Source organism: Palaemon carinicauda, chromosome 38 (assembly GCF_036898095.1).
Source record: "Palaemon carinicauda isolate YSFRI2023 chromosome 38, ASM3689809v2, whole genome shotgun sequence".
Taxonomy (NCBI): domain Eukaryota; kingdom Metazoa; phylum Arthropoda; class Malacostraca; order Decapoda; family Palaemonidae; genus Palaemon; species Palaemon carinicauda.
The window spans coordinates 34,073,101-34,083,100 of record NC_090762.1 but is presented as its reverse complement, the minus strand read 5'-3'; the positions used below and the strand labels follow the sequence as shown (position 1 = coordinate 34,083,100).

At 34.0% G+C, this 10,000-nt stretch overlaps 1 protein-coding gene across 1 annotated transcript in view; it reads right to left on the bottom strand.

Moving 5' to 3' along the window:
* The window catches only part of LOC137630135 (glutamate receptor ionotropic, kainate glr-3-like), a 12,744-nt gene extending 2,949 nt beyond the window's left edge, over positions 1-9,795 (bottom strand). Inside the window, exons 1-7 of the mRNA XM_068361594.1 lie at positions 9,376-9,795; positions 4,512-4,715; positions 4,037-4,189; positions 3,358-3,447; positions 2,111-2,237; positions 356-547; positions 1-118 (exon numbers count right to left, since the gene is read on the bottom strand). The exon at positions 1-118 is cut by the window's left edge and continues 88 nt beyond it. Of these exons, the coding sequence (XP_068217695.1) occupies positions 1-118; positions 356-547; positions 2,111-2,237; positions 3,358-3,447; positions 4,037-4,145 (636 nt within the window). The 5' untranslated portion in view covers positions 4,146-4,189; positions 4,512-4,715; positions 9,376-9,795. The remainder of the gene's footprint in view (positions 119-355; positions 548-2,110; positions 2,238-3,357; positions 3,448-4,036; positions 4,190-4,511; positions 4,716-9,375) is intronic.
* Between the last annotated feature and the right edge of the window lie 205 nt (positions 9,796-10,000).

The following is a 10,000-nucleotide window of genomic DNA, read 5'->3' as shown; positions in this document are numbered from 1 at the left end:
CGTAAAGCTAACGGCGTAAGTTCGTTCCCAAGTCACGGACAACATCATGGAGAAATCGGCTTCGGAGCGCTGAATAGTGCCAACCGTGCCGGTCCAGGAACCGTTTTCGAGAAGGTATCTTAGAAGGGAGAAAGAGGGCGTTTGTATATCCTCATTTCCTTATCAAAGATAATTCAGGGAAAGCAGAATGATAAGAAGTTATTCCAAACTGATCTTAAACATTTTAAAACAAGATGAACTAATATTGAACTAACCAAATGTAAGATGAGCAAATAGAAACTAAACTAAGCTATTTACATCGAAGACACAGAAGGATGAAAATAAAACGTTAATACAATTGTATGATCCTACTGACCCCCACTGATTATCTGCAGGCTCTCGCAGGATGAAAGAGAAGTTGAATAGCCTAGCCGCCTCCTGTAGGATACGGATATCCATGGAGTCCTTAGGAATTGTAACACCACCGGGTCCATCGATAGTTCGTGTGTAGTCGATGAAAGGGGCGAAGTCCATTGTGACCGCCTTGAAGACGTGGCCGTGGAAATTGCTGAAATTATCAATAATAATAATAATAATAATAATAATAATAATAATAATAATAATAATAATAATAATAATAATAATAATAAGTTTTTTATTATTATTATTATTATTATTATTATTATTATTATTATTATTATTATTATTATTATTATTATTATTACTATTTGCTAAGTTTCAACTCTAGTTGTAAAAGCAGATGTCATAAGCCCAAGGGCTCCAACAGGGTAATAGCCCTGTGAGGAAAGGAAATAAGGAAACTAATAAACTACAAAAGAAGTAATGGACGATTAAGAAAAAATGTTTTAAGAACAGTAGAAATATTAAAATAGATCTCTTATATGTTAAAAATAAAAGCTTCAAAACAAGAGGAAGAGAAATAAGATAGATTAGTGTGCCCAAGTGTAAACTCAGACAGGAGAACTCTACTCCAAGACAGTGGAAGACCATGGTACAGAAGCAAGGGCACTACCCAAGACTAGAGAATAATGGTTTGATTGAGTGTCCTTCTACTAGAAGAGCTACTAACAACAACAACAACAACAACAACAACAACAATAATAATAATAATAATAATAATAATAATAATAATAATAATAATAATAATAATAATAATAATAATAATAATAATAATAATAGACAATTCCATTCTTAAAGAGAACACGAAAGATCCGCAAGCAATTTCATGATTTTAACCCGATATTATAAGTCGTAGAATTTAATTATAGAGATTATCGATATAACTATTAGTTCTGAATGATGTGTGTAAAATGTTGGGGTTTAGAGACAAACTGAATTCTTATAAATGTGTAGCGAAAGTTGAGTATCACAAGGGGAGTCAACGTGTTTTTACTCAATTTCACAATTGTTTACTTGTTTTCGATGTATTCTTTCTACAGGCAAACAATTATATAAAAAGACAGAGAGAAGAAGATAAATATAAATTCAGAACTTCTTTGGAGACTAATAAAGGTAGTTATAATCGTAGAATTGTTGTGCTTATATGAGATTTCTCTTGTACATGTCACTGTTGATGTCTTCGTGTGAATTTCGGGTTACAATTTTTGTCATGATTCGTTTTATAAGAGTGACTCCAGGATAACCATTTTGTCATGTCTCGTTTTTGAATCGGAGTTCAGAGTTAGTATTGTTTTTCAAGTTTCGTTTTTAATGTGGAAATCCGGATTACAACTATGCCATTCCGTTTATAAAATGGTGTTCATGATTACTATTTTGTCGTATTTCACCTTTGATGTAGAGTAATACGGGAATAAGTTTTTTTTTTTTTTTTTTTTTTTTTTTTTTTCAATGAAGAATAACTAACATTTCTTTTCTATGCAGTGATCAAACCTGGTTTGGCTAGATTCGTCTGCCATGCTATGCACACAAAGCTTGAATAAATAGATAATATTTAACATCACGAGGAAAAATACAACACCATATTGCCAGTATCTTTAAAAAGAAAATGTAATCGTTTTTCTCTTACGAACAAGATTTATTTAAATCTGTTTTTACTGAATAATCATAAAGAATTTATATTCTGTTCATGTGGTCACTATAATAATGTTACCTTAACAGTTCGTTGACGACGTTCACTCGCTTCAAGAATCCTCTCTTCGGAGTCCAAGTTTCCAAATGCTCCACACCCAATTCTCCTCCTGCACAGTGAAGGCATCGGCCGTACATGTCCACACCACCTGAAATCAAAGTAACTTTAATATTAGAAAGAAACTTTATTTTCTTTTCAGAATAACTTAGAATCAACCTAGGATATTCATGAATTATGAAAGTCGATGCCATGGCTTTTCTTAGTGCTTTCGAATTCACATTTATTATTTAATGTACAGTAGTATATATATATATATATATATATATATATATATATATATATATATATATATATATATATATATATATATATATGTGTGTATATTTATATATAGAGGTGTATATATACAAGTGTATATATATATATATATATATATATATATATATATATATATATATATATATAGTATATATATACAGTATATATATATATATATATATATATATATATATATATATATATATATACTGTACATATATATATACACTGTATATATATGTATATACATATACATATGCACACACACACACACACACACACACATATATATATATATATATATATATATATATATATATATATATATATATATATATATATATATATATACTGCATATATATGTATACATACATACATATATATATATATATATATATATATATATATATATATATATATATATATATATATATATGTGTGTGTGTGTGTGTGTGTGTGTGTGTGTTACTTAATATTTAAATTTCACATCAAATAATGATTAATTTGTAATAATAATGATAATAATTCAATATTAAATTATCCAATTAAACATATTATACATTAGATGAACCAAAGAGTAACCAAGCGGCAATTATCCACCTAGCCTACATTACCCAATAACAATGAATGACATTAACGCTTATTATTATTATTATTATTATTATTATTATTATTATTATTATTATTATTATTATTATTATTATTATTAGCCAAGCTACAAATGTCTCGTTGTCAGTATCCTACAAAATTTCAAAACCAAATCAAATATTGTTTCTAATGCAATGTATTGGTAAGAAAAAAAACTGTGGCAGGTCTTTCTTCAAAGGATTTTATTTCCATAAATATATGGTATGAGTTTATTGAGGGCTCATAGATTCTGTAGGTGCCAGAAAGTAAGTAAACTTATTTTCGTTTTTTTCTGAAATAAGATATTTAACTTTTTGCTTACCGCTGGTCCGAGATGCTGGAGTCAGCATAAGGATGCGTTGAGTCTTTTTCCATTTTGGTGACGTCAGTAGTTCTTGGATTCTCCTGCTACCTACATAACAGAAAATATTGGAATTAGTGAGGCAAATATTTTTATTTTAACCAGGCTGACAGGAATCTTTTTATAGTTTATATATGACATATTTGTTTTGACGTTGTTAATAGTTTATATATGACATATCTGTTTTGACGTTGTTACTGTTTTTAGAATGATTCATTGTTAATTTGTTCTCATCATTTATTTATTTCTTTATTTCCTTTCCTCGCTGGGCTATTTTCCCTATTGGAGCCCTTAGGCTTATAGCATCTTGCTTTGCCAACTAGGGTTGTAACTTGGCTAATAATAATAATAATAATAATAATAATAATAATAATAATAATAATAATAATAATAATAATAATAATAATAATATTGTTGTAATCATACGGAATTTCCTGGGTTTCAGTAAGTGTCCAATACATTATCCTCTCAACTGACCAAATAAAAAAATAATCAATTCTAAGAACAATGGCAAATATTTCAAGACATTTCTGATTTATGGGTTAGAAAGAATACTTTTTCTTAATAATTCAATTTGTTCCTGCTACTCTTAGACTTATTACTTTATTTTTTTATTCATACATATATAACAAATTCTTACTTAGTCGCTTTCGAAAAACGTCCAGAAATAGGAAATAGAAGCGAGAATTTGCGAAGAATTGGTCAGGGGCGATGGCGTTGTCTGTTTGCCAATTATCGCTTGCAAACATGACCGTCACTACACATCCAGATGAGATCTTTCCTTGGTTCTGTGCTATAGAGCAAAAATAAATTAACAATGAATAAACATGCGATGGAAAGCAAAAATTGAAAACATTTGATATAAATAAGATAGGTGAAACTTGACTTTTATGCCATGCAATATGACTTTACGTATTAGTTTGAGTATAAGCATCAGGTGTATGGGTAGTATGAAAAAAAAAAAAAAAAAAAATTAGGTAGCAAAAATGCTATAAAAGGTGCAAAAAAATGACATGATAGGGTTAAGCAGGCTATAAAAGGGCTAACTATTCTGTAAAACAGCTAAAAAGGCTTAAATTCATTCATTGTAATCGCGTTTCTGAACGGAAACTTACCTGTCCCATTGCTGGACACACTGTCAGGACCAAGTGTGGCGATTGGAATGCCTCCTCTGTTAAAAGTACGTCGAAGCCAAAGCCAATCAACCTCTCCAGAATGCGATTGGTCACTATAAGGTTCAGCTACGATGACAAGACAGTGTCTGAGATCTCTAAGTAGCAGCTCAACGGCAGCTCGGAGGACGTTCGAATTTTGGATTTCTTAAATAAAATCGATGTCTGCTGGGACTTGTAATTTTTTTTTTCTATCTTTCTAGGGTTTGATGTTTTGTTTAGGATTTCAATCAGGGTTAAATTTTAAAAAAATTACAAATCATTATCTTGAGGCCGATTTTATACATACACACACATACCAATACACATTCACACACATGCACACACATATACATACATACATACATACATATATATATATATATATATATATATATATATATATATATATATATATATATATATATATATATATATATGGGTTTATTGGTGTAATTATAGATTACATATAACTTTTTTCCTTTACTTTTTTCAGACATGGACAATATCAAAGTCAGGATTGGATCTGTCTGTGGATTCTTGTAATAGGAGAGAGAGAGAGAGAGAGAGAGAGAGAGAGAGAGAGAGAGAGAGAGAGAGAGAGAGAGAGAGAGAGAGAGAGAGAGATTAAATTATACCAATAATAGTAAGCAAACTGAATAATTTTCTAATCAGTTCTAAAATAACTTTTATAGATCATAATAATTACAATGATTGAAATGAAACCTTACTGTAATCGTCGACCTCAGAGCGGAGATTAGTGGCTAAAGGAATATCCATCAAGGTAGAGGTATTGTTCATGTAAGAAAAGCATCCTGGTAGGCCTATTCCTTCCACCAATGCGTAAATATGGAGCCATGTAGTGACTGAAAAAGCGTTAAGCCTACTTGCAGAGCCCATGACCCCTGTAGGCCTACTAGCACAAGAAAATTCAAGCACAGGAAGAAATGATGTACAAATCTAACTCAAGGAATCCTTGATTATTTGAAGAGCGATTCCTAAGATGTACAACTTTTATACCAAGAGAAAGGCTGATATTAAACCCACACACCCCTCGACCTTAAGTGGTAAAGGCTAATCTGGTGAAAAGATTGATGGAATGGACACCTGATCCGAAAGTTAATCTGGCTGCAAGTGGTCAAGTTCTCGGACTTGGATTCTATAGTTTAAAGATGCATGAAATCTAACCTACTTCAGAACTCTTGCGGCGACTAGGCTTAATTGAAAACGTTTTACAAAACTGTAATTTCATTCTTCTTCTTCTTCTTCTTCTTCTTCTTCTCATTATTATTATTATTATTATTATTATTATTATTATTATTATTATTATTATTATTATTATTATTATTATTATGGCTGTTATGAAACAGGTGCCTTAGATTACCGCGGAGGTAGCAGCAGTAGGGGATTCAGCATCATGAAGCTTCATCTGTGGTGGATAATGTGGGAGGGTGGGCTGTGGCACCCTAGCAGTACCGGCTGAACTCGGTTGAGTCCCTTGTCAGGCCGGGAGGAACATAGAGAGTATAGGTCCCCTCTTTGTTTTGTTTCATTTGTTGATGTTGGCTACCCCCCAAAATTGGGGGAAGTGCCTTGGTATATGTATGTATGTATGAAACGAAAAATAATTTATAGATAATGTTAAAACACAGGTAAGTTTGTTCTAAGATGCGAGATAATTTAATGCCAAGTTTGAGGTAACAAAGATGGCTTCAGAAACTTCTAAACGTCCCCATTTACTGATGGGAAAATAACTGCATTATTTTGGAATAGCACGCATCAAGTATCAGTCATCACTAATCCTTTAGAAAGGCCAAAAAAAATATCTGGAAGATTTTCCATTAGAATAAAAAGTATTTGGCATAAATTTCCAAACGAAAATACAATTTTCCCAATTTCCATTTCAAAGAACGACCCCATACTTCCTATATAATCTTGCTATATTTATGTTTTATATCTGAGCTAGAAACTATTTTTACATAGTATAACTGTTGTGGTGTCCTAATAGAAACGTCCATGTCTAGGGTTCTGCCGGACTGTGGTTCGAGTTCAGCTCAAGCTCGATAATTTCTTGTAGTGCCTGGAACATCACTATCCTTGTGAGCTAAGGATGAGGGGGTGGGGGCTATTGGTCTATCTGCTGAATTAGCAGCAGCGATTGCCTGGTCCTCCCAAGTCTTAGCGTGGATGGAGAGGGGTTTGGAAGTTGATCATATGTATACATGGTCAATCTAGGGCATTGTCCTGTTACAGTCCATTTCTTTTAGCGATGCAGATTTGCACCGACTCGCAGCGGTGCCCTTTTAGCTCGGAAAAGTTTCCTGATCGCTGATTGGTGATGCAGATTTGCACCGACTCGCAGCGGTGCCCTTTTAGCTCGGAAAAGTTTCCTGATCGCTGATTGGTGATGCACATTTGCACCGACTCGCAGCGGTGCCCTTTTAGCTCGGAAAAGTTTCCTGATCGCTGATTGGTGATGCAGATTTGCACCGACTCGCAGCGGTGCCCTTTTAGCTCGGAAAAGTTTCCTGATCGCTGATTGGTGATGCACATTTGCACCGACTCGCAGCGGTGCCCTTTTAGCTCGGAAAAGTTTCCTGATCGCTGATTGGTTAGAATGATCTCGTCCAACTAATCAGCGATCAGGAAACTTTTCCGAGCTAAAAGGGCACCGCTGCGAGTTCTCGTCCAACCAATCAGCGATCAGGAAACTTTTCCGAGCTAAAAGGGCACCGCTGCGAGTCGGTGCAAATCTGCATCGCTAAAAGAAATAGAATATAGTTAGGGCAATGTTACTATCACTTGCCTATGCCATTCATAAGAGACTTTAATTGAGGGTTTTAACAGGATTGTTGTCATAAACGTTGAAAATTAACTACATTTATTTTGCTTAATGACACCGAATAAGAAAAGAAAAACAACGGAAACATACATTTCTGCAAACGATTGCCGCAAGTTCTGAAATTAGTTCCATATTCTTCGATAATTTCGAAATTCGATTCGCGTGAGACGCAAAGAAAGGATTCGATCTGCTCTTCAGCTGGGTTTGACTTCTTCCTAAAATTGCAGAAAATAACGACCTGGCAACTCTCACCTGGATTACGAAATAGTGGATGGATGGTATCGCAAGACTATACACACAACATCTTTCTGCCAGGATTAACTTAATAATATTATGCCTTTTCCTAACTACGGTACATCTCATGACTTATTCTTTTAAATTTCATGCAAAGGTTTGAGGGCCGCTATTTTCTTGTGTTCTAGCCTTCGTGATCTGCTTTATGTGATATACAAAGTTATAAAGAATGTTATGTAGAGGGCAGGCCTTCATTAATAAGATGTACGAAAATTGATAAACTTTTTAAAGATAATGTAGAGATATAAATGGATTAAAAATTCGTAAATGTGTTTCGTTTTTATAACCAAACTCTACTATTGGAGCATCTTTAATGCCGACATGTTAATTTCATACCTAGTTGTTATTGTAAGAGACCCATTTCTGATTCATTGGATGATGTGAAGAAACTATATTTCTATTGGTAATGATACTACAATGATTATTTACGCTACTATCATCTGTTTGTCATCTCTGGTGATACATTTTCTTTTAGCATTCAACATTTTCATCTGTTGTGACATCTTAAACTCGGAAAAATAAAAGAGGTGAAAAATTATTGGCTTTTCTAGGAACTTATGGCTTTCAAATTTTATTTGAACAAACATCCTCAGTTATTAAGAGAGAGAGAGAGAGAGAGAGAGAGAGAGAGAGAGAGAGAGAGAGAGAGAGAGAGAGAGAGAGAGAGAGAGAGAGAGAGAGAGAGAGAGAACGTCAGTGCCTATATAATAGAATTTGAAACTACCAAAGAAGACTTCACTTCTATTCAATTTTCGTGTTCAATAATGCTTCAGAGAGATTTTGTCTTTTAGGAAAAAGCCATCTGTCGTGAAATGTCTGCGTTTAACTCGTGATGTAAATTTTAGAGAGAACTTAATGACATCGTTAATACGAAAGTTGACATCGAGCGTCTCTGGTGGTCTTTACGTTTTGGGGATGTGAACTTTTTTTTATTTTTTATTTATTTATTTTTATTTAGATATTCGTGGAAACGTATGAGATTCTCATTTTTATTTGTATTTACTAAGTATGGAAATATTTAGCTTCGTAGATCTTGATTTGTGTAAAAAATTTGATTTGTTTTGTATATTGACATTTACACATATGAGTGTATGCGTAGGCCTATTATTTACAGGAGATAGTATTAATGATAACAATGTGGTAATGATGATTATGACAATAATGAAAATTACAGCTTCAGTCTGTATATAAATTACAATAAGAAATTTGCATATAGAATGGGAATCTCTGTGAATATGTAAACAAATACTTTCCCCATACTTAAAGTTATAATTTTTACAATGATGATAGGCGAAATTTTCTCTAATAAATTTTCACGTAACTCGAGGTGGGCAGCCTTGGATGAACAGCGGGCTTAAGTACCCGGATGAGTCTGTTTACTCATGCCTCTCATTCATTTGCTGGGTATGACGTCACAGAAGCTCTCCACCTGCCCGAGTCTTCACTCTGCCGAGCTACGATGCCAAGCATGAACTTTGTACCCAAAGTTGCAGTGCAATTAATCCCTCCTATCAGCTTACTCCGAATCCAAGTATGCTTGCAAGATGTCAACGCATCACAGAGTTTATCAAAAGAAACGCATTCCGGGTAAGTTTAAGGGAGTCTATAACGTATCCGCTTGGCAACATTTTCCCCAAAATAGCGAAACTTGGAATCTCTCAAGTGCCCTTCGGGGGCCTCTGCTGGTCTCACCTGTGGTCTAGAGAGGCAAGGCAAGGCATTGGACAGCTTCCACACTCTAACTCGGTAGTGTCCCTCTCGTCCTACAGTGACTTCAAAAGTGGTAGTCGTGCAACCGTTCTCATTATCAATACTTCTTCCTAGAAGACCTGGATAGCACCCATTTCGTGAGGAAGGGGGCTTCCAGATTCCAGACCAAGCAAGCGATCTATCCCTAGAAAACAACTGCCCATCGACAAACAAGGTATGTGACGCAGCTCCAATGCTAATGTTGGTACTAGTTTCGCCTTACGATAGAGGCAAGGTTTACACGACCGTCATGATATTCAGGAACTGGTTAGGGTCGTGAAAGTATCGACTTTTAGTTTTCCCTTGATCAAAGGGCTAAATTAACTCATAAGCATTGAGATAAAATCTTAAGATTTTTGGGATCTGTCAAGCAGATCTGGAACCCCAGGATAAGGATATGGTTTCATATGGACTGTGTGAAAGTCTTCTATTTTCGCAAGGGAGGGTGGAGCATTTTCCTTCAATTTTACCAGTATTTACGCGCATACAATTCAATACACACAAAATTTATGCTTCAATCAGATATGTTGCTGAATCTAATATTCTAGTCAGTGGTTAATGTCACTTA